The 24,588-nt window shown below is 45.5% G+C and overlaps 5 protein-coding genes across 5 annotated transcripts; 4 read left to right on the top strand and 1 right to left on the bottom strand.

The window, feature by feature from the left end:
- Positions 1-14,519: 14,519 nt before the first annotated feature.
- LACBIDRAFT_305004 (uncharacterized protein) lies at positions 14,520-15,001 on the top strand (the record flags this gene model as incomplete). The annotated part of the gene is made up of 2 exons (XM_001874969.1): positions 14,520-14,687; positions 14,741-15,001. 2 exons carry the CDS (start codon positions 14,520-14,522, stop codon positions 14,999-15,001), a joined length of 429 nt encoding a protein of 142 aa, XP_001875004.1.
- Positions 15,002-15,037: 36 nt separating this feature from the next.
- On the top strand, positions 15,038-15,338 carry LACBIDRAFT_305003 (uncharacterized protein; the record flags this gene model as incomplete). The annotated part of the gene is made up of 1 exon (XM_001874968.1): positions 15,038-15,338. One exon carries the CDS (start codon positions 15,038-15,040, stop codon positions 15,281-15,283), a length of 246 nt encoding a protein of 81 aa, XP_001875003.1. The 3' UTR covers positions 15,284-15,338.
- A 256-nt stretch (positions 15,339-15,594) lies between these two features.
- LbPDI2 (protein disulfide isomerase) lies at positions 15,595-17,122 on the top strand (the record flags this gene model as incomplete). Its single annotated transcript, XM_001874967.1, has 6 exons — positions 15,595-15,726; positions 15,782-15,820; positions 15,876-15,992; positions 16,049-16,225; positions 16,283-16,502; positions 16,554-17,122. The coding sequence occupies 6 exons, from the start codon at positions 15,595-15,597 to the stop codon at positions 17,120-17,122; spliced, it is 1,254 nt and encodes a 417-aa protein (XP_001875002.1).
- Positions 17,123-17,309: 187 nt separating this feature from the next.
- BRD16203 (bromodomain containing protein) lies at positions 17,310-21,842 on the top strand (the record flags this gene model as incomplete). The annotated part of the gene is made up of 18 exons (XM_001874966.1): positions 17,310-17,436; positions 17,495-17,545; positions 17,596-17,649; positions 17,716-17,834; positions 17,905-18,037; positions 18,089-18,165; positions 18,227-18,394; positions 18,448-18,621; positions 18,687-19,037; positions 19,088-19,257; positions 19,312-19,456; positions 19,510-20,416; positions 20,478-21,188; positions 21,262-21,264; positions 21,318-21,462; positions 21,514-21,560; positions 21,624-21,711; positions 21,767-21,842. 18 exons carry the CDS (start codon positions 17,310-17,312, stop codon positions 21,840-21,842), a joined length of 3,546 nt encoding a protein of 1,181 aa, XP_001875001.1.
- Positions 21,843-22,124: 282 nt separating this feature from the next.
- Positions 22,125-24,307, bottom strand: LACBIDRAFT_321509 (uncharacterized protein; the record flags this gene model as incomplete). Its single annotated transcript, XM_001874397.1, has 13 exons — positions 22,125-22,135; positions 22,189-22,205; positions 22,280-22,307; positions 22,398-22,406; positions 22,466-22,599; positions 22,729-22,789; positions 22,924-23,040; positions 23,154-23,259; positions 23,500-23,553; positions 23,605-23,657; positions 23,714-23,723; positions 23,774-23,929; positions 24,155-24,307. The coding sequence occupies 13 exons, from the start codon at positions 24,305-24,307 to the stop codon at positions 22,125-22,127; spliced, it is 909 nt and encodes a 302-aa protein (XP_001874432.1).
- Positions 24,308-24,588: the final 281 nt, after the last annotated feature.

Raw genomic sequence — 24,588 nt, 5'->3', positions numbered from 1 at the left:
ACTATCGATTTCATTTGAGATTCACCTTTTGCAGGAACCATACTACAGGTACACCATCCTGGCACTGAATGACATGGTGTCAGTTCCCATCGCACACCACATTACAGACGACGCGGGTGTCACGACAGCGCAAACACACTCATTTCCATATCCACACCTCAGCTTCATAACCTCCCATGTTCATCTGCATTACGTTATCTTCCACACAGTGAGAACGATATTGAAATATTTGGTGTACAGAGAACAATATCCGAGCTCAAAGTACAAAGTCATTTTTGGAGATGTGCTTTATTGCTATGGATCTTGGACCATCAGAATCGCCAACCTCAAAATGATGGGTAAATTTCGGCCCTATTGTGAGTCTTATGACGAAAGTGACTTGGAGAGTGACTCCCTCGAGACTAAGCCACCGAGGACTCCTCGTTATAGAGAACTGCCACTTCCTTGATCATCTTTATATACACCGCCTCTTGACCGCTTTATCCAGCTGCTGGCCGACCGGTGTGAAGATAGTTCAATGGCGTCCGAATGGATTAAAGGAGGGCAAGTTTGTGAGGGCCGCTGTGGAAGAACGAAAGTTCAAGGACAGGGAGGGGTCACTGGTCGTCTGCCACAGAAAAAGATAAAGAGAGTGAGAAACAAAGAAAACGAGAACAAAGGGAGAATAAGAATCGGGCGCTTATCGTGAGTGGCGTGTGATCGCGCTCGATGTCGCCGTCTAATCGCCGTATGTACGTATGCGCGTCGAGTCGAATGTATGCGTCTTGAGAATGCGTGAGAGGTAAAAAGAGAGGTTCTTGAAGTGTGTCGTCGTCGAAAGAAGACAGAGTGAGTTGGACAAAGACTTGTAAAAACTTAAAAACTTTAAACGTGCTCGAGAGTCTGATGGGGGGGGGGAATCGATTTCAAACACGCGAAGAGCCTTTTAAATACGTTACAAACAATCACAAGGCTACGCACGTACTCGCATGCTGCCTGACCAAAAATAAACGAGAAGCGTCTAAAAATAGCGATAAAAATAGAAAGGATCACAAAGAAACAAAACAATGCTGACTTCACCCTCACCTCTCTCCGCAAATCCGTCAGACTAGGAATGACTCGGGGAACTTACAATGTAGGGAGAGGTCTATTTTCGTGCGCGACTGCCGACCTCAGTGCGGACATCCCTAACATTGATGCTCAACCCTACCGTCTAGCCATCGGAAAACGCGTCGAGCGGAAAAGGTTCTGTCGTAAGTAAGAAAAAAAATGCAAAAGAAAGAAAAACTAAAATTGAATGTAGGCGTACGATTCCAGGAAAACTTCCAAGACCAATTCCTTCAAGGGTGCGCATTGTTGGGCGACGCGGCGAGCGCTTCGACGTATAATGTCATCTAATCCGTTCTTGCCGCCAGTGACCGGATGCCACACAACCTTCGGTCTTTCTCCTTGATCCCTAAGAAAATACACGCTACACTCACTCTCGACATTCAGTAATGAACAAGTAAAATACAAATAACAAAATAAAAAGTAAAACCATAAAATAAGAAAGAAAAAGAAAAATACAGAAGGCGTCGTGAATGGAACGTGATGCACTTCCACAATAAGGAAAAGTTTTAAAAACGATGCCCCCATCGTTTCGAGAAAAATTTTAAAAAAATGGGAAAAGTCAAAATCTAAGAAAAGACTCAGCGGAGAGGAAGAGCGTCGAGAGCCCAAGACTCGAGGTCACGAATGTTTGAATCTTCAAGGAGAGTTTCATGAATATGACCTTGAAAAACACTTGATGAAGCGGTGTAGCGAACATATCGAACGGGGTTGTTGTCCGTGGGATCGAGCTCTGCGATATTGGGATAATAGCCATGGTGAAGGTGCTGAGACGTGAAAGCCGACGGCGTAAAAACTGGAAGGTACGAAAGCGAACGATTTTCAGGAAGAACGGCGATCCCGACTTTGATAGAAACTGGGAAAGGGGGCATAACGAGCAAGGGTTGATTTAAAGTGCCTATGATGACGGAAGCTTGAGAAGACGAAGATGTAGTGGCGGCGACGTGAAGTGCGTATTCGGTGGGCTCAACTGTCCTAACCGTCTGGTGTTCTTCCCGGTAATAGAAAATCTTTAAACGGTTAGCAGCGACTGATCCTCGCATTACTGTACCATCAAGTTCTCGAAGCTGATAAGTGGTATCCTGAACTTTTCGATGGACAATATAAGGCCCTGTCCACCGCAACGCGCCTTTATTTCCCATCTGGGAATCCAGCCAAGTCTCATGCAACAGAACCCAAGTTCCAAGAAGAAAATTTCCAGAAGATAAATGACGTTCGTGCTTACTGTTAAAGTCGTCGACCGCCCGTTGGCGCACGCGTTTTTGCTGCTCCATAGCAAGAACCAACTTCTTGTCCCGGCGAAGAATCTGTTGCATACGCATTGCCAGGAGATCTTCAGTCGATGCAACAGTATGCCAGTCAAGCGTGTCCCAAGTCCTATCTGCAATATCAAAAGCGAAAAACGGACGTTGACCATAAAGCAGAAAATAAGGGGGATACCCGGTTACTCGAGATGTAGAGCACCTCATCGCCCAAAGTCCCGCGTGGACATAGAGTGGCCAACGGAATGTGTCCTTTCCACAGGCACGAAGTATCGAGTTAACTAGTGTTTGGTGCGAGCGTTCCGAATGACCGTTACCCTCAGGATGGTAGGGCGAAGAAACGATGACGACGATACCATACTGTTTGAAAAGAATATCGACAGCGCCTTTAAACTCTGAGCCGCCGTCAACGAGACAAAGGAGGACACAGCCAAAGCGTGAATATACTTCCTCATAAAGAAATTTTGCCCAGGCTTCCGAATTCGGTTTGCGAGTCGCTCGCGCTTCAACCCACGACATTGAGGGATCTGTTGCCTGAAGTAAGTACTTCATTCCACCAAAGCCGTCAGGCATATGAATCGTATCTAAATCGAATCGTCGCAGAATTCCTGAGTTCCAAGTCGGGCTGAAAGCGACCTTTGGACGAGCTTTCGAACGGAGTTGACAGACATTGCACGACCTGATGAAGTAGGCGATCTGGTCATACATGTTCGGCCAGAAATAACGCTCGGAAAGTGTCTTGTAAGTGGCATCACGCCCTCGGTGGCCTACACCATTATGAGCTTCCGCTACCAGAGAAGAACGGCGGTCAATGTCCATTACTACGAGACGCGGTAACTTCCCTTGGGTTTTGATTTTCCAAAGGCGATCGTCTTCATGCAAGAAGTATCCTTTTGTCCGTCGAATGAATGATTTCCTCTTGACAGGATCTTCACAGCGCGCAGGCAAAGTGTCGTTCTTCAGGTAAGCTACAATCTCCCTCCACATCTCTGGGGAGTCTTGGTCTTGCACGCCGTAAGAGTGGGTAGCGCACGTAACGTCTGTTAGTGGGTTCACGTCTTCGTAGTAAAACCTATTATCAGTGCGCTGCGAAGGATCCGGAATTCCTGGGAGAGTAGATTGATCAGTTATTGTAGGCTGAGGCGCACCTTCTCTCAAAGACGACATGTAAGCCCGGGGGTACTTTTGAATTTCCAAAGTGAAAACTTCCCCTGCAAGCTCGCACTCGACCAACTCTGACTTGTTCACCCGTCTGTGTTCGAATTCTCGTCCTGTATAAGAAAAGTCATCAGTGACCGACAAAAGGGAACGTTTAACGAGCGAGGCTTTGCTAGAGTCCTTCAACGCATGACTGAAGTTAGATTCTCTCAAACGTTTAAGCTCTGATGCTAGAGCCGGAGCTGGGTCCACAGTCTGTAGGAAGGAGAGGTCTTCCGCAATTGAGGTTGTTCGAAACGAAGCGAAAGGAGTGTGCGGAGTGCGACGCATGGTCAACACAAGGTCCTTGAAAAAGTTGTTGTCGAGACGCGTAGAACGATGAGCGTTCAAGGATCCTGTGGATAAAAAGTTCGTCAACGCGGAAACAGAGTTAGCTTCAAATGACGAAGAATTCATAAACTTGTCCAAATATTCCTCGGCGTCTTCTTCGTCCGAATCCTCGGGGGTTCGCTTTCTCCGTGATAGTCCATCTACTCCCACGTGTGCAGTCGCAGGAACATGATTCATTTCATAGTCGAATAGCGCAATGTAAGAAATCCATCTTGTCATCGGGGCGTTCGGGAGATCAGGCTGCTTTACCATCTCGATCAAGAATTTTGCGTCCACGTCAACTCGAAAGTGGATACCCCAAATACGATGGCGAAGGTCCTTAATCGCGCGGAACACTCCATACAGCTCCAGTTTCGCTTGAGAATATCTTGATTCAGTATCATTAAATGTGCACGATCCAAAAATCACCGGATGTTTTTCCTTCTCAACCATCTGAAATAAAATCCATCCTGTCCCGTTCTGACATGAATCGACACCGACTATGACCAACCCATGCTCTGAAGCGCGAGGCAAAGAGTCTAGATGAGTCATTTGCCTTGCGGCGTCGTAGTCGAGCTTCACTAAAACCGGAGCCGTGGAGATAAGATGCTTGAGTTCTTTTTGCGCCGCTTCCGCTTCTAAAGAAAAATGAAATTCTCGTTGGACAGCTATACGTGTAAGCTGTGTCAGTGGCTTTGCGATGAGCGAGAACCCCTTTATCCATTTCCGACCAACTCCAGCGGTACCAAGAAACGATCTGACGTCTGTAACACTCGTTAGAGGTCCCCAGTTTAAAATTTTAGTTACCAATCCATGTTCTAAGTGCCATCCATCCTTTGAAACGATAGTCCCGACGATATGCAGACGAGGCGTGGCAAGAACGAGCTTCTTGCCGGAGGCAGTTATCCCTGCTTCAATAAAGCGTGCCAGGAAGCGATCTAAAATAGTAGCGTATTCAAAAACGAAACGCCTGATACCTGGTGCGACTTCTTCATTGTCGTAATTTGAAGTCGGCCCCTTTAGTCCGACATCGTCAACGAAAACTCCGCCGTATTTAGGGATCTCTTCCTGTAAAGTGTGCGTAGTACAACGTTGGAACTCGGGCAGTGAATTCGTTGCCCCTTGAGGGAGCACGCAAGAACGGTGAGGACCAATGAGAGAATTGAAAGTTGTGAGAGGTCTGGAGGCGACACCTAACTTTCGGCCATCGTAACCTGAAAACAAATCTGCCAGGCCATATATAACGTGTCCGACAAAGCTTTCTGCGAAGTCATCAGTCCACTAGTGGCTACCACTTTATTTCTATAACCTAGACCCAAGCCTAGAGGGTCATTTCTATAACTTAGACTTAAGCCTAGAGGCCATATCTATAATGCTTAGGATTTTTTGAAAGGCATTTCAAATGTAGGCCTGGGTATTTCATAGTGAATTTTCCATAGATACCCAGCACATTTTCTGCAAAATTTCAAATGCAGCCCTGGATATTTCATTGCGATTTTTCAATAGATACCCTTGGTATTTCATTGCAATTTTTCAAGAGATACCCTGTGCATTTCATTGCAATTTTTCAAATGTATCCCTGGGTATTTCATTGTGATTTTTCAAATGTATCCCTGGATAGTTCATTGCAAAATTTCAATGGATACCTGGTGCATTTCATTGCGATTTTTCAATAGATACCCTGGGCATTTCATTGTGATTTTTCAAATGTATCCCTGGATATTTCATTGCAAAATTTCAATGGATATCTGGCGCATTTCATTGCGATTTTTCAATAGATACCCTGGGTATTTCATTGCGATTTTTCAAATGTATCCCTTGGTATTTCATTGCGATTTTTCAATAGATACCCTGGGCATTTCATTGCGATTTTTCAATAGATACCCTTGGCATTTCATTGCAATTTTTCAAATGTATCCCTGGGTATTTCATTGCAAAATTTCAAATGTAGCCCTGGGCATTTCATTGCAATTTTTCAAATGTATCCCACATGTCAGGGTCCATGCAATGGGCTTCCCTGGAGGGTGGTCACATGACCAATTACCAAAAATGGTCAAAAACGAAAGTTGTAGCCCTACACTGTAGCTTCCCGAATCTGTTTGAATTATGTTCTGAAGTGCTCCCGTTGTGGAGATATGAGGTAAAGGAATTTCAAAAGTGTTGCATTTTTTTTTTTTTTGTGTTTTTCTCTATGAAAACAAAACCAAATAACGTGATTTCAGTATATTCAGAAAGCTAAAAGAAAGGGCTACAATTATTGTATCGTGGGAAAAATGACCAAAAAAGGAAGGTGCATCCCGTACTACTTATAAGAATCAGATATAGACTACCAAGTTTACTGATAGACTACAAAAAAGTCGGACTTAGACTACACAGTTTACTGATACACTATAAAAGACTACAAAAGTCGAAATTAGACTACAAAGTTTACTAATACACTACAAAAGACTACAAAAGTCAAACTTAGACTACAAAAGCGTGGACTTAGACTACATAGTTAGGGTTAGAGTCAAAAGGTTATCTTGACTACAAAGTTTGTAGTGTGCCCTTTTTCATTAAAAAAGTTTGTAGTGACCGCTTTTTGAGACTACAAAAGTTGTAGTGTTGCGCTTTTTCATTAGAAAAGTTTGTAGTGTTGTGCTTTTTCATTGGAAAAGTTTGTAGTGTCCGCTTTTTGAGACTACAAAAGTTTGTAGTGTTGCGCTTTTTCATTAGAAAAGTTTGTAGTGTGCACTTTTTTATTAGAAGAGTTTGTAGTGTCTGCTTTTTCATTTAAAAAAGTTTGTAGTTGACATGTAGTTTATGGTGTCCTTGGCCCTATCTATGTTATGGGGATGAGGTTGAAGGATTGCCATCATATTGCCAGTGCTGCAGCATTAGTATTTGACATCATGCACAAGTTGTCTTTCACATTAGGAAAGGCCATTCCATGTCTTTCATATTGATACCTACTGTCCTATCTGAAGACATAATTGTAAGCTCATTGACATGACATGACCAGTTTTTGACATCATGACCAAGTTTGTATTTCATGCTGTCTGCTTTCACATTGATAACTACTGGCCTGTCCCAAACATAGTCAACTTTGATACAGGTCTTTGAGGGCTGTAGGATGATGGGCTGATTCATCCTTTGAGGTGTCTTGAAGACAGGTCATGTTGTAAGTTGACCATGTATTGAGTAGATATCAACATGAATAGCCTTCTCTAGCTTGAAAGCCAACTTGGGCATGATGTGAGGAACTGATGATGTGGCAATAGCAATATGTAAAGTCATGTCAATCCTTCAGCCATATCCCCATATGAGCTTACAATTATGTCTTGAGATAGGACAGTAGGTATCAATATGAAAGACATAGAATGGCCTTTCCTAATGTGAAAGACAACTTGTGCATGATGTCAAATACTAATGCTGGCACTGGCAATATGATGGCAATCAACCTCATCCCCATAACATAGATAGGGCCAAGGACACCATAAACTACATGTCAACTACAAACTTTTTTAAATGAAAAAGCAGACACTACAAACTCTTCTAATAAAAAAGTGCACACTACAAACTTTTCTAATGAAAAAACACAACACTACAAACTTTTATAGTCTCAAAAAGCGGACACTACAAACTTTTCTAATGAAAAAGCGCAACACTACAAACTTTTGTAGTCTGAAAAAGCGGACACTACAAACTTTTCCAATGAAAAAGCGCAACACTACAACTTTTGTAGTCTCAAAAAGCGGTCACTACAAACTTTTTTAATGAAAAAGCGCAACACTACAACTTTTGTAGTCTCAAAAAGCGGTCACTACAAACTTTTTTAATGAAAAAGGGCACACTACAAACTTTGTAGTCAAGATAACCTTTTGACTCTAACCCTAACTATGTAGTCTAAGTCCACGCTTTTGTAGTCTAAGTTTGACTTTTGTAGTCTTTTGTAGTGTATTAGTAAACTTTGTAGTCTAATTTCGACTTTTGTAGTCTTTTATAGTGTATCAGTAAACTGTGTAGTCTAAGTCTGACTTTTTTGTAGTCTATCAGTAAACTTGGTAGTCTATATCTGATTCTTATAAGTAGTACGGGATGCACCTTCCTTTTTTGGTCATTTTTCCCACAACACAATAATTGTAGCCCTTTCTTTTAGCTTTCTGAATATACTGAAATCACGTTATTTGGTTTTGTTTTCATAGAGAAAAACACAAAAAAAAAAAAAAATGCAACACTTTTGAAATTCCTTTACCTCATATCTCCACAACGGGAGCACTTCAGAACATAATTCAAACAGATTCGGGAAGCTACAGTGTAGGGCTACAACTTTCGTTTTTGACCATTTTTGGTAATTGGTCATGTGACCACCCTCCAGGGAAGCCCATTGCATGGACCCTGACATGTGGGATACATTTGAAAAATTGCAATGAAATGCCCAGGGCTACATTTGAAATTTTGCAATGAAATACCCAGGGTATCTATTGAAAAATCACAATGAAATACCCAGGGATACATTTGAAAAATCACAATGAAATGCCAAGGGTATCTATTGAAAAATCGCAATGAAATGCCCAGGGCTCCATTTGAAAAATCGCAATGAAATGCCCAGGGCTACATTTGAAATTTTGCAATGAAATACCCAGGGTATCTATGGAAAAATCACAATGAAATACCCAGGGATACATTTGAAAAATCACAATGAAATACCCAGGAATACATTTGAAAAATCACAATGAAATGCCCAGGGCTACATTTGAAATTTTGCAATGAAATACCCAGGGTATCTATTGAAAAATCGCAATGAAATACCCAGGGATACATTTGAAAAATCGCAATGAAATGCCCAGGGTATCTATTGAAAAATCGCAATGAAATGCCCAGGGTATCTATTGAAAAATCGCAATGAAATACCAAGGGATACATTTGAAAAATCGCAATGAAATACCCAGGGTATCTATTGAAAAATCGCAATGAAATGCGCCAGATATCCATTGAAATTTTGCAATGAAATATCCAGGGATACATTTGAAAAATCACAATGAAATGCCCAGGGTATCTATTGAAAAATCGCAATGAAATGCACCAGGTATCCATTGAAATTTTGCAATGAAATATCCAGGGATACATTTGAAAAATCACAATGAAATACCCAGGGATACATTTGAAAAATTGCAATGAAATGCCCAGGGTATCTATTGAAAAATTGAAATGAAATACCAAGGGTATCTATTGAAAAATCACAATGAAATATCCAGGGCTGCATTTGAAATTTTGCAGAAAATGTGCTGGGTATCTATGGAAAATTCACTATGAAATACCCAGGCCTACATTTGAAATGCCTTTCAAAAAATCCTAAGCATTATAGATATGGCCTCTAGGCTTAAGTCTAAGTTATAGAAATGACTCTCTAGGCTTAAGTCTAGGTTATAGATAAAAGTGGTAGCCACCAGTCATCAGTCCTCGGAGGTAAGCCTGCATCACGCACCGTTACTTTGTTAAGTTCTTGTACGTCTGCGACGAGGCGAATCCCCCCTTTTGGCTTTCCTACAGCGAAAATGCGTGAGCGATAAGATGCTGTAGAATACTCATATTTTCCAGCTGCTTTTTGTTCTAGCAACATCTGTCGAACTGTATCTTCAATAGCTTTCGGAACGCGAATAGGCGCTTGCACCCAGGGGATGTGTTCGATTACAGGAATTTCGTAATCTGGAAAATATTTGTCAGAAAAGGTACCACGTTCAGAATCTTCAAAAGCTAAGGCGAGTTCTCGCTCGCGCAACACGTGTACCAAAAGGTCGATTTCTCGAGTTTGCAGGAAGTCCTTGGGAACACTTGACATAATTTTCTGGAGACGATCCTCCGAGAGACGCTTCGTGGGACGGAATTTTGCAAGGGGAGGAGGATCTAATGGAAGAATAGGTAGTGATGGAATTATTACGGGAAGAAATGTTTGTCCTGCCGGATCAGGCATATAACTAGGGACGGGTCGGACTTTCTTGTCGACTGTCTTGTATCTCGTTTTCATTTGAAGAGGGTTTGATTCGTAAACGAGAGCGCGCTTAGTCCAAGGAGTCGACAAAGGGCGAGAAGTTCGAGGGGAGCAATGCGCTATATTCTGCAAAATAAAATCATAAGTTTCAGGAGGCTCTAACTCGGAAATGAAAGAAGGAGAATCAAAACTATAAGTTCCCATCAAAGAATGAAGCGCCCTCCCAAGAGTCGGAACGGACACGTCCTGGTCAAATCCAGGCTTGGGATACGCGTCCGTCTTCATTTTCCCGCGTCGACGTCGTCTACTTCTTCGATTCTAGTCCGATGGTCGAGGTTGAGTGTAGCTGCATTGCGAGGGGCGCCGGGTGTACAAAGTGGAATGAGAATAGAAGGACCTTGCTGAGAACCGTCAATTTTGTCACCATCGCCATCTTGCCAAATACGCATATTCATCGCGCCTTGACGTGTATATTGAATTGAAGCGGAATACCACTGAAGCCAGGGTTGACCGAGTATGATTTCTTGCTTGCCGGTGCCTTCTCTACTGACAAAAATGTGGTGATCGAATCGCCGTCCTGAAATCTTGATTTCCGCATCGCGCACACATCCGCCTAGAGGAACCGGTCGTCCGTTTATCCCCTTGAGTGACCATCGTGTTCCATCAAGATCAATGGCTAGGTTCGTCCTGTCATAAAATTCTTGCGCTATCAAATTTAGTTCTGAACCCGTATCAATCATAAAAACCGCATCAAATCCAGCAAATTTGCCCTTAAAGCGTCCTGTAACCATCGCGAAAAGCGGTTGTGGAGCGAGATGAATCTTGACTGCGGACGCATATCGGATCAAGATGTCTTCCTTCGACTCTTTAGACTCGTCGAATTCAAGACCAACCCGCGACTCGATGAAACCTGCATTTGAAAACGATTCAGCAGAAGGAAGGGTATGATAAAAATCCTCATCGTCCGAATCATATCCGCCAGTCAACTCCGTTAACGTTACGTCCTCTTCCGCCCACTCAGCTTCTTCCAGGACTTCTACGATATTAGCTACCACGGGTTTGGACTTGTACTCTCGACGCGTCTTCGTCATATTACTGATCGATTTTTGCATAAACGCTGAAATTGCGAGTAGTTCCCCTAATTCGAGTTGCACAATCGTCTTATTGACCTTTTCTCGCACTATTTTATCCAGGTCATACATTTCTTGAATGTCGGAAGTGAAGTGATATGCGGGAGTAGACTTAGCTTTGGTATCCCCGTCCTTCATCTCCACATCTTTAGCTTTCGAAGGTGTCGCCCTACGATTTTTGAAGGCATCTTCAGTATTGACAACAGGGGGTCGTAAATTAAAAGCTTGAGGAGTCGAGGCGATAGGAGCGTTCGCCGGCCTAAGGTTATTGATAGTAGGAACAGGGGGTTTATTTTGATTTTCCTTGAGCTTAGGAATGGACTTAGCTTCGGTTTGGCGTTTCTCGGGGCGCTTGATAGGATCAAAGCGAGTTTCTTTGTCCTTTTGAGAGCGAGTGACAGCTGACGTTGATGAAGGAGGTGCTCGCCATTCGGGTATAGCGGACGAAGGTGAAGCGTTAAAGACGTCCGAGGTCAAGACGTCTTCACCATCAAACAATAGACCGGCATAGTTGGCCATATGGGGAGGTAGGTCTCTAGAGACCTCCCTGGCCTTACCTTTTAAATTACTGGACGCGGCGTGCTGTTCTCTCAAAACTTTTGCGACTCCACCGTCGTTTCCGAAAGCCCGAGGAAGTTCTGACCCATCGGATCGAGCAAGCCTGCCAAGAGGGGTATAAGCCACCAATCCTTCCTTAATACATACCTCGACTTCAGGACAAAACTTCAGACCAAGTCGATGCGTTGTCTTGTCGCAAAAAAAACATCTTGCTTCCCTCAAGATTTGTTGGTTGGTCAGATTAGGATTCGGAGTAACGTTAACTGAGCGTAAAAACTCAGCGTGCGCCAGCCTTAAATCCTCCATTTGTTTGGTAAGTCGATCTACTGGACTGATCCCGACCGGTTCGACGATTGGCGCTGCCGGAACCGTTTTTTCGAAAGCGACCTTTTTCGACGGCTTCTTCTTTTTCTTCGTAACAGGCACCTTGTCGATATCTTCACCTGAATCGCTCGAGCTCGAGTCGGAATCAGAGTCAAGACTCAAGCCAACGTAAGCTGCTTTCGCGTCCAAATCTTCTTCATCAAATTCGGCTCGTAAAAGACTAAGAAGAGTCTCGATCTTAGGAGGTGAAGAAGTTTTGAGGTTCGCAGCCGGTATACGCTTTTTGATTCGAGTGCGTAAAGACGTCGGGATTCCTCTGTAAAAGCAAAGGTTAACGTCATTTTCAAGCATCTTAGTTGCAGTCAAATCCGAAGATAATGCCGTGAAATCTCGATAGTATTTATCCACGTCCTTGCGGGAAGCAATAATTCCTGACTCTCCATGACTTGCACACCAATGCCGCAAGCGATCAGGCGAGTTAGGAGGAATAGAATCGTTCGAACCGTAAAGGTCAGTCAAATAGACTCTCGTTGAAACCCAATCGTCTCCAGACAACAACTTGGACGCCCCAATGACCATCCGAACTTTAGTATGACAGTATCTGAGAACATATCCAGGTAGAAGCGAGTGCGCAACTCTAGCGCTATCTGCATGCTGTTCCAGACTATCCAAAAAATCCGAAACATGTTTCCCTCTGAATTTGGGAGCACCGGGCGTACCAGGCGTTGGCATAGGAACGCCCAAAGTCGCGTTAAGACTCGTTTCAGACACAGACGAATTAAGTGAATCCATAGACGCGATTTTGTCTACGGAACCCATAAAAAAAAAGGAAAGAGAGAGAAATTCGAAGCAAAAGAGAGAATCGAAGGGGAATGCTTAGCGTATATGCGGCTGAACGTATAGTCCTACCACTTCAAGTAAACTGAAAGTGGCAATAAAATGCGAATTTGCGAAAGCGGAGGGGTGTTGGTCGTGTATATGGCGAAAGAGGTGGATGTATGCGGCTGAAAACCGAATAATCAGCCTAAAGTCAAATAATGAATACGTACTAATTCTTTCTCGACGAAAGCCGAAGGCGCAGAACGGAAAACCAGAACCCCTGTCTCGGTCACCACTGTGGAAGAACGAAAGTTCAAGGACAGGGAGGGGTCACTGGTCGTCTGCCACAGAAAAAGATAAAGAGAGTGAGAAACAAAGAAAACGAGAACAAAGGGAGAATAAGAATCGGGCGCTTATCGTGAGTGGCGTGTGATCGCGCTCGATGTCGCCGTCTAATCGCCGTATGTACGTATGCGCGTCGAGTCGAATGTATGCGTCTTGAGAATGCGTGAGAGGTAAAAAGAGAGGTTCTTGAAGTGTGTCGTCGTCGAAAGAAGACAGAGTGAGTTGGACAAAGACTTGTAAAAACTTAAAAACTTTAAACGTGCTCGAGAGTCTGATGGGGGGGGGGAATCGATTTCAAACACGCGAAGAGCCTTTTAAATACGTTACAAACAATCACAAGGCTACGCACGTACTCGCATGCTGCCTGACCAAAAATAAACGAGAAGCGTCTAAAAATAGCGATAAAAATAGAAAGGATCACAAAGAAACAAAACAATGCTGACTTCACCCTCACCTCTCTCCGCAAATCCGTCAGACTAGGAATGACTCGGGGAACTTACAATGTAGGGAGAGGTCTATTTTCGTGCGCGACTGCCGACCTCAGTGCGGACATCCCTAACATTGATGCTCAACCCTACCGTCTAGCCATCGGAAAACGCGTCGAGCGGAAAAGGTTCTGTCGTAAGTAAGAAAAAAAATGCAAAAGAAAGAAAAACTAAAATTGAATGTAGGCGTACGATTCCAGGAAAACTTCCAAGACCAATTCCTTCAAGGGTGCGCATTGTTGGGCGACGCGGCGAGCGCTTCGACGTATAATGTCATCTAATCCGTTCTTGCCGCCAGTGACCGGATGCCACACAACCTTCGGTCTTTCTCCTTGATCCCTAAGAAAATACACGCTACACTCACTCTCGACATTCAGTAATGAACAAGTAAAATACAAATAACAAAATAAAAAGTAAAACCATAAAATAAGAAAGAAAAAGAAAAATACAGAAGGCGTCGTGAATGGAACGTGATGCACTTCCACACCGCCAAGGTGGTCTTACACTGCTGAGTCCTATGGCAGGGAGGAAAAAAGTCAAGATGGTTTCAGTCACGTGCGCATATTTCTTCTCTTTCGCTATTAATTGTCATTGACGCCACAAAGCCAAATTCAAGTTACTTAGCCCAATACAAGAATCTGACCATCTTTCTTCCACACTGATCACTACTATGGGTACATCGAACACTGGAAATGGTCATCGACAACTTGACGAAAGCTATAGCAAAGCAGTCCCGGGGTGTTGTTCCTCCCTCACAAAGAGGACAGCACCAGTTGCCCCCACGGAAAATCGGTGTATGCTCGAGAACACTGATAAATCTGTTGGCTATGTTCATCTTATATTATCTCTCCAACGGAGATCCCTAGTGAAGTTGTTCCGCACCCATTGTCACCCGAATTAGTGGAAATAACTGACTTTTAGGACATCAATCATCTGGAGTATTCATGGAGCAAGAAACCTGGGACGTTGAATCTGCACATGCGCTACTACTCTATCCTTTGTGTGTTGTCCTATGATACTAGTACTTTGTTATGTGAAGGGTGATTGGCAGCCAACAGTTGGGTCTAAACTTCGTGATCTCTTCAATGAGGGAAAATGGTTTCTCCTTCACGAACCCCACATACTTGATCTCTATCTTCGTGGCAGGTGCAATCCAATGTCTGTTCCGCCAAAGACCTCCGTGCGTGCCATCAATTTTGAACTATCGATTTCATTTGAGATCACCTTTTGCAGGAACCATACTACGAGTATACCATCCTGCCGCTGAATGGCATGGCTTCAGTTCCCATCGCGCGCCACATTACAGACGACACGGGTGTCACGACAACGCAAACGCACTCATTTCCATATCCAGACCTCGGCGTCATACACTCCCATGTTCATCCACATTACGTTATCTTCCATGCGGCGAGAACGATATTTACATTTACATCTATGGCGGACAGACAACAATATCCAGAGTACAAAGGCATGCTTGGAAACGTGCTTTATTAGTACGCGGGTTGGACTGTCAGAATCGCCAATCTCAAAATGATGGGTAAATTTCGGCCCTCTCGTCTTTCTTATGACGAAAGTGACTCGGAGAGCGACTCCCTCGAGACGAATCCACCGAGTACTCCTCGTTGCAGAGAACTGCCACTTCCTCAATCATCTTTAACCCAGCCGAAGAAGGTTTCAATTGAGGAGTGGCGGAACAGTGTGATAGAAGGGGGCGACGAGATACGGGAAGTTGAAGTCCAGGATGCGCAAGAGTGGGAGGAACCCTCCAGTTTTTAATTGCTCTCTTTATAGCTCGAGCACCTATATATACCTGTGTGTATAGTATTGAGATACCAATAATTCATGTCATTTGTCCCCTCCGACACCAGTGTACAGACTGAGACCATATAACAAAAGAACCTCAAGTTCCGAAGAATTCGTCTGATTTTTGTGCTCGTCGTCGGCCACAGCGAGCTCAGAGGTTGTGGGAGTTACCGATCAGTGTGATCAGCGACACGTCAGTGTGGGATTTTCTGATGCATTGTATTTATATCGGCAACCAACGTTTCCATGTCTCTGCAAACACCCACTGAAATTTCTCCCTCGGAATGCTGTCTACGCCGCTGCTCACGCTCGCCTTGGCGCTGACGCCGTCCCTGGTGTCAGCTGCCATATTCCCTGCAGATTCGCTGGTCAAGATGTTGGACGCAAAGTCGTTCAAGAAGGCGTTGAAGGCCAACGTAAGTTCTTGTCTTACATTCAATTTGAGATGAGAATCAAATTATGGGACGACAGCAAACTAGTATGGTGGCATTCGTCGCGCCTTGGTGTGGGGTACGTTCAGTGATATCTGTCGCCATTGAGTTGCGAGCTAACTAAGAGAATGTAGCACTGTCAGAGGATGGTACCGGAGTACAGTAAAGCCGCGCTAGGGCTTCATCCTCTTGTTCCGGTGTATGCTGTTAACTGCGACGCGGAGAAAAACAAGCGATTGTGTGCTGAACAGGTTGGTTCAACTCTTTCTAAGGGAAATTTCTACTGGTTGACGAGATTTTCGTGAAGGGAGTCACTGGATTTCCTACAGTGAAACTCTTTCCCCGTGGCAATGCACTAGCACCGATGGTCTATGATTCAGGTGAAAGGACTGCTACCGGCTTCTACTATTGGGCCACGCGTCGGATTCCGAAGCATTTCGCCAAATTGTACCACGAATACGAAGTTAAACCTTGGATTGAGAAAGTGAGTTGCAAACGCCGCTTCTAAACTTTAACACCACCTGACGTTGCTGGGTATCAGAACACATCCAAACACCGCGCTTTGTTACTGACGAAGGATAAAAAGGTTCCTTTGTTGTGGCAAGTCCTCGCAAACAAGTACGCGGGGCAATTGGAAATGGGCACGCATCGGGATAAGGAGGGCAAGACTTCTGTGAGTCTGGGTTTCGAGGCTGGAGGGAAGAAGGGAAGCAAGGTTTTGATATACCCCGTTGGATCCAACACCCCAGTCCGATACGAAGGTCAGAATCTCTCTAATGACAATGCGCATTTCTAACCGTAACAATTTGCAGGCATCCAGAAACTCGAATCTCTGTCTAAGTTCTTTGACTCGGTTCTAGATGGCACCGCAGACCTGAAGATCGCCGTCGAGGAAGCAAAGAAGGAGGAATATGTTCCGCCAACAACCGAAGAGCTCGAAATTCAGCGAAAGCAAGAGGCGCAGCGGATAGCGTTGCTGCACGGCGGTTTCACGGAGCTAATTGACTTTGAGAAGGCCATTTTGGAGGGTGGCGCGAATTATCACGAAACGGCTGGCTACGGAGGTATGATGGGTGGTGTGCCAGAGCATTTGAAGAAGGCTGAAGCAACCGCTTCGGAAACAACGTTGGCAACGGCGCCAACAATCACTGGGATCGTTGACGACGTCAATCCTACCTCGTTGAGCGGCCAGGGCGATGCGGACGCGAAGAAGGCGGCGGATGTGAAGAAGATTTTGGATGAAGCGATGGAGGAGGCTGCACAAGCACGGAAAACCACGGCTGCTGAGCCAGTGAAGGCTGAGCCTACCCTAGCTCAGGAGGCAGATCAAGTCGTTTTGGAGGAGCCAGCCTCAACTCCCCGCCCGACGGATGAGCTGTAAATACTCGAAATTCAATCATTGTGTATAGCGTTCTGTACTATCTTTATTGGGAGAAGCGTGACCACGCGTGACGTAACACAAAATGTCAAGCTCTTCGTTGAATAACACAACTTGCACGTCGTCCATGTCGGTTTCGCCCTCATACTCATAACATCGGACGGCGCTGACCAGAATACGACACGAAAGCATGGCGCGTGGTGCACGAACGTCACCTGTGGCAGTAGCACTACCCAAAGTCTCATTTGAGAAGATTCAAGATGAAGTATCAACCCAGCCTGGTGGTGTGCACGATCTGCAAGCAAGGTCGTATGGATGTGAGTTGTTGCGTTGTGCGCATGCGTTTTAAGGAGGAAGAGAGCTGAAGATGTATAGATAATGACTTTTCGGAGTTCCGGAGGCCGGACCATTACATTCGGCATATTGGTGAGTATGTTTTGAGGATGGCCCCATTGAGATGCTGATGGTGAACGTAGAACCTCTGGAGAGTGAACTGGCGAAGCAGGTGGAGTATGATATGGATGAGCAAGGTTGGTTTCCCCTCCGTCGATCAGGGTTGATTTGGTTGAACTGATGCACTTTCCTTGCGATTGCAGACCAAGAATGGTTGGACGCAGTGAACGCCGATAGGAAGAAGGGGGGAGACCTTAATAAGGTAACTTATGAGGCTTTTGAAATTATTATGGATAGGTTGGAGAAGGAGTGGTTTGATTTGGTACGTATCTTAGCGTCCTCCTCTGCCTTCCAAACTTACTCTCTTCCTCCCCAACTCAATGGTGGAACAGACGAAGAATATACCCAAACAAGACTTTGCGATGCCATCAGAAGACTCTACATGTGCTATATGCGACGACTCCGAGGGCGAGAATAGTAATGCGATTGTATTCTGTGATGGATGCAATTTGGCTGTACATCAGGGTACGACATCCTATTCTTAGGAGCCTCTTGAAGGTGCTGATGACCTGCTAGATTGTTATGGTGTGCCATATATTCCGGAAGGGCAGTGGCTCTGTCGAAAATGTACTGTATCTCCAGAAAACCCTGTTGTGAGTGTGCCTTTGAGTTTGGCTTGCGATGTGACCACTCAGTGTTATCCCTGCGCAATAGCAATGTATATTATGCCCCAATGAAGGTGGCGCATTCAAGCAGACCGTCCATGGTGAATGGGTCCATCTCCTTTGCGCCATTTGGGTCCCAGAAACCCGTGTCGCGAATGAGGTGTTCATGGAGCCGATAACAGGCATAGAGAAGGTGTCAAAACAGCGCTGGAAACTCGTACGTTTTTCGTAACACCTCTTCCCAGAATGTCGAGGTTCATTTCACTCTAGAAATGCAGCATTTGCGACTATCGAGGTGGTGCCTGTATTCAATGTGCAAAGACGTCATGTTTCACGGCGTTCCACGCTACATGTGCTCGGAGAGAAAAGTTTCTTCTGCCGATGAAAACGACACAAGGCTCGGAGCCCGTTACTCTGACATGCTACTGTGAACGCCATCTACCTGTGAGTTTCATGTCCACCTTTCTACTGTTTGATCTAGATCTCACCGCGTTTCTTCAACAATAAAGAAAGAGCAACAAGACATTCGTGAAGCCGCCCTAGCCAATGAAGACCAGCGGTCCCAGACAACAAGCCCCAATGCCAAGCTCTCTTCCAAGTCTGCCCGCGCATACGCCAAGACGTACAAGCCTGGCCCGCCTCTTGTCCCCTCCATCACTGTGAACCGTATCTTGTCCTACATAGGCAAGGTAGCCATAAGGAAAAAGACAGAGTTCGTGACCCTCATGTGCCGATATTGGAGTTTAAAACGGGAAGCGAGGCGAGGTGCACCACTCTTGAAAAGATTGCACTTGGAGCCATGGACGGCGAGTGCGGGCGGGAAGGGGCAATCTAGGGAGGAAAAGCTGATGAAACTTGAGGTGAGTAGTGTTTATCACTGTTTATGTGCTTTTACTGAGGATGGTCCCAGCAACTCCAACGGTTACGTTCAGACCTTGTAAATGTTCGAACGTTGGCGGAGCTTACCCGACAAAGAGAGAATAAAAAACTAAGACAAACTGACATCTTGCATGAGATCCTCTCCATGGCGCTGTTCCCCCATGAAGCACGTTTGCGACTGGCCTTTGAGCGTATCATGGCGTTAGTACTCTTGTTAGCTTCTATCTTTTGATTGCCTTGCTGATTAGAGTCTAGTCACGACCGCATGGACTTTTTCAAGAACCCCGTCAACAGGAACGAAGTGCCAGACTACTTTGATATTGTCACTAATCCAATGTGTTGGTCCATTATCGACAGCAAGCTTGACAGTCACGAGTATTGGGATGTCAAGGCTTTCAAGGTACGTCTGCTCTCTCTTACAAGATCCGTTTTGGAGATGAATGTTCTGCTTAGGATGACATCGACCTCGTTGTGGACAATGCTATTTTGTATAATAAACCCGGAACACCATTCTACAAGGCTGCCAACAGGATCAGGAATGCTTCCAAGAGCATATTGGAGGAGTTGAACAGCCTGTCGGTCGTCCACCCTTCGCTACAAGCCGCTGCAGGCGATCCTGTCGACCCAGCTGGTGGAGCTGGTCCATCAAACGACGGTGACACTGCGATGGACGTAGATACCGTTGGAGACGCGCAAGGCGCACCGGACCCGAAGACGGTGACATTCATGATTTCCTTGCTAGGTGATCTCGAGCCTCCATTGGGAATATTAGATCTCCTCGACTCTTCAGCGGCCATAAGTACTGACCTCAACCTTGAGATTGGCGATAACCCCATCATATCGTTGTTCAATTTCGAGCTCGCGCAAGTCAAGCCACCACCACCGCCTTCCCCGCGACCACCTCCAAAATCGAGAAAAGGCAAACGCGATAGGAAGGCTGAAGCTGAGCGCGCAAAGGCGAAGAAGGAAGCTGCCGCGGCTGCTGGGGAGAAAGTACCGGAAAGACCGCTTTTCACCGACAACACACATGACTTTGGTTTACCCCGGACCCGACGTGCAGCAGCTGCCGCAGCCGCCTTCGAAGCTGAGGCACAAGTATCATTCTCCTCCGTTGACGGTGAATCCTCGGATATAGAATCACCTTCTGCCGAACGGGGTGAACGAAGTTGGTCGAAGAAGCGGCTTTCAATCACTTCCATTCCTCAGGCCGCTTCCCCGCAAGTTGTCAACGACGTTGACAACCGCGGTTCGTTCCATATGTTCAATGCTGGGTGGATCTTGCCCCCTGATCAACGTCGTGGTGGGCGAGCTCCCGTAGATAGGCAGCTCCTACCGCCTCCCAAGAAACGTCAAAGAACGGGTCTGTGTCAGCCCTCCGTCCATTTCTGTTATGTCAGCTGACTATCTCTTCGTCTGTACAGATCCCGGCACATCTTCAAGACTGTCAATGGTTAGCACTGCGGCTTCAGAAAACCAGACTTTACGGTCGCCTCCAACCACACCTTCGCCTGGTGACGAATCCATAGAAGTCGATATCAAGCATGAGGGCCAGGAGGCTACGGTGGACATGGAGCCTGCGGTTGACGCCGACAAGAGCATGGAGGTAGTGGAGCAGAGTCTTTTGGAGCAGAATATGGAGGCACCCGACCAGCCAGTCGAGGAACAATTGGAACCTATTCAACCCTCCAGTCCCACGGAGGCGGTCAAACCACTCACTACTCGAAGTGCAAATAAGGCTGCCCAAGCCCTCGTCATTGAAGTGCTGGACACGCCTGCGACACGAAGGCAGAAGCGTCGCCAGGGCAAGGACGCTGCTGCGGAAGCGCCAGATGGTAATGCCGTCGCTGGACCATCCAGGCCCACTCGTATCTCCACTGCGTCTCGTAAGGCACGAGAATCGATGGCACAACAAGAGGAGAATGAGGAGGTCGAGTCTGACCTGAGTGAGTTGAGCGAAGCAGGGAGCGACGGCAAAGAGGCAGAACGTCAACCACTTTCTCGGGGGAAGAACAAGAAATGGCCACAGGCAGCTGGGAGCACTTCTTCGAAGTCGGGTACTACCTCTGGACGTGTCAGGGCGGATGGTAGACCTGTACGCTCAAAGACCACGCAGCTGGATACTGGCACACTCGGTAAATTTTCTCTTGGAATCTGTAAGGGTGGTTGAACTCAGATGATCTTCTAAATTTTCAGTTTGGGCTAAAGCTCGTGAGTTTGGCCGACTCGCGCCCTGTTCGTTGTGAGGCTGATTTCCCATTCAGATTCCTTCCCGTATTGGCCAAGTGTGATTTTTGCTGAGGATCATCACGAAATACCTCTCAATATTTTGCAAGCGTTTAAGAAAGACCGTTTGAAAAGCAAATCGAAGATGTACATCGTTCAGTTCTTCGATAAGCTGAATAGTTGGTCAGTCCGTGTTGTGTTTTTTTGTAGTTGACACTCATGCACAAGATCCAGGGCCTGTGTCCCACGTGATAGGATCTTGTTGTTGAAAGAAGATGATGGTCAGTGAATCCCCGTTCCTTTGCAATGGTCAACAAACTGAAGATGTGTCTTTTGATGCGTAGAGCTCGACGAGGAGATGCTTGCTACCTCGGGGCCGAGGCAAAAATGGAAAACTGCAACTTTGAGGACTCAGTGTCGTGAAGCATACAGGTTTGTGCTTACCCCGTCACCTGATATGATGGCTGATAACCTGACTACATTCCAGGAGAGCGCTGGCTGAGATGGAGACTGATTCCGACAGGCGTGAACAGGATGATGCAGGGGAAGGGTCTGCGGGATAGTCTGAGTTTTTATTGGTTTATATAGTCTCTTTTCTTTCACTGTCTTTCGATTCTCTAGCTTGTAATCGCAATTTTAAGAAGGAGTCGGCGCTAAGTGAACAGTTGTTTCTCTAATTCATAAATTATTACAATTGTTCCAACTGAAGACCACAGGCCTGCTGCCACCCTTCTACGAACCAAATCGTCCTCCGTGACGGATCTATATTGATTCCCTTCGCTTCAATGTCGTTAATTCTACATCCGCCTGTGATTGAGGTGGCGTTTCCAACATCCCTCGAATATTCAAAAGCAACCTACGAGCAATTATATATCAACCTGTAGCAGAAGCGCGGCAAACACCACGAACCTGGAGCATATTGTTGCCTGAAGGCTCTTCAATAGCCTTCAGAATTCACAATAAATAAATATTAGCAGCAGGACAAAATTAGGATGCTCACCCAACAGCCAGATAAGACGCGAATGGATCTAATATCCATATCAAGAAGTTACAGATGGACACGGCTGTATTGTACCCCAATCAGATGATGAATGCAGGGGAGAGGTGAAAGGACGTACACATGATCACTGCACATGTTTGGGATCAGAACTCAGGATGGATGGAGTTAATGAGAGAAAATACTCACCAATGTAATAAATCAGTCCTACGTAGAAGACCATCAGCCATAATTCGCCGAAGTAGGTGAAGACTTGCCATCGCGAGATAGAATCGTCAGAATCGAGGAACGAGAACTTTGACGACATAACGATGATACTGATACTGGATGAAGATCGAGTGAACGGAGTGGACAGGGTCTAGCGAAATGTTTGTTGCCTTACGATGTTGGTATGATCTCCATCCTGTTAGTACAAAAACAACTGTCAAAAAGAGGATATAGGGTTATCTGACGGCTGAACGAGGTCCTTCAAGGATTTACTTGTCTCCAATAGGAAGAAAGGCACCCAGAAGCCTATAAGCAGGGGTTGACAAATTTTGCTTGTGCACCCGGAGAGGCATCCCCTGAGACCTAAAGAGCTTGCGGAGACAACTATTCCTTTTTGCATAAATATCGCGGAGTGTTCTATGATAACGTAGGTCACTCACATGTTTCATAGCGAAATACGATGAAGAAAATGGTGACCATATTGACCATGGAACACTTGTGAAAAGTTAGCCCTTGACTGAAGAAATGGGATTGCAAATTTACAAAACATAAAATCCCTAATGCATTAGTCAACCATCGTTTTTGATACAGTGCGTGCGTTCTCAGAACAAGCACAGCTTTAACGGCCAAACTTAAGCAAGAATCATGCGAGGAACAATTCGGGACTCACCTTCTATAATGGCAATAGATACTAGGTCCATTAATGTCGACACGATTTCATAGTTTCTGCAGCTGTTGAAGTTGACGACTGGATGAGACTTTTCAAATCGAGCAACCTACAACTGAAAAGAGAGGTCACTATGGGCATCATGTGGATTGTAAAAAAATACACACTGTCTCGGTTGGCGAGTAAACGAATTGCGCTTGGCGGCGAGGGATTGATTATCAGTGTGAGGCTTTCATGGAAGAGCGATTCATACAATACAGGTCGAGAACGAAAACGCAAGGCGGAAGATATCGATTCTAAAAATAATAAATGGGTGCCATCTCGGGCCTCATAGAGAGTGTGTACACACGAAGAGAAAAATCGTTGTGCCCACAGTCCTTTTCGCACTCCACACTCTTGAAATCTGGTCAAGATTTATAAGAGAACATGTCCATGTAAGAATACGATGACGTACCTCTTGATCTAGCGTCAGGACGTAATCCCACATCAAGATGGTTGCCGATGCCACTGTGAAATCGATGTTGTCTTAATCGCCTTTAAATGTCGATGTTATAAGTACAAACCAGTAGTGTACTGCATGAAGTCTCAACGGGAGAAGAGTCCAATAAATGAGACATACATACCTTCGTGGCGGCCAAGCTAGAGATTATTTTGTTTACGTCGGGGATGCCAGAAGCCATCGCGTGCAGGCCTTTAGGTTGAAGACGTGTTTCTATATAAGTATATGGGTCAAATATGGGTGGCGCTCCACTGGATCTAAATATATCTTGGATGTCGTACTGTGGTCCTGTGGATATGTTCCAGGATAAGGATAGTTGTTGCAAACTTTTGGCTAAGCTGAGGTGACTGAGCCTTCGTTTTCCGATGGGAAGCGGAGAGGAAGCGCAGGAGTTTGAGGTTAGGTCGGAGGTAGAAAGTTCCTTCTATAACCATGCACATGCCTGCGAACTCAAAGACGAGCGTCTCAGAGGAAGATCAAGATCGGCGCCCGTGGTTGCAAACACAAAGCCATACACAGGCTTGAGCTTGAATGATGAAGCCATATCGAGTGCTCTGAGTCTAAGGAGCTTTAACTTTTCATAATGCTCCACGTTGGCCACCAGTGACCTTTCAATTGAGGCCGTAGGGCCTGGACGCTTGGGGCAAACATTTTCCATGGCTTGTCCTCCTACGAGCGACGACGTGCCTGAGACAGAATGATAAGGCACAAAAAGACCGAGAGCTCCCCAACGGTGATTCACCTCTCAGTAGATGAGAAGGAAGTGCCCATGAGGGTACGATGCTACCGCAGGGAGGACCTTAGTTCGGGGTGGCTTGCAAGTGGCTTGGTTCATTTTCATATGTCTTTTTTGTTTTGTTCTGCAGCCATGATTATTCAAGCGATGTTAAGGTGGCGGTAGTAATGCCCAGAATCACTGGGACATACGGCGGCGGTATC

The sequence above is a fragment of the Laccaria bicolor genome, genomic scaffold (assembly GCF_000143565.1).
Source record: "Laccaria bicolor S238N-H82 LACBIscaffold_2 genomic scaffold, whole genome shotgun sequence".
NCBI lineage: Eukaryota > Fungi > Basidiomycota > Agaricomycetes > Agaricales > Hydnangiaceae > Laccaria > Laccaria bicolor.
Note: the sequence above shows the minus strand (reverse complement) of the source record. Positions and strands in the feature narration are given on the sequence as shown.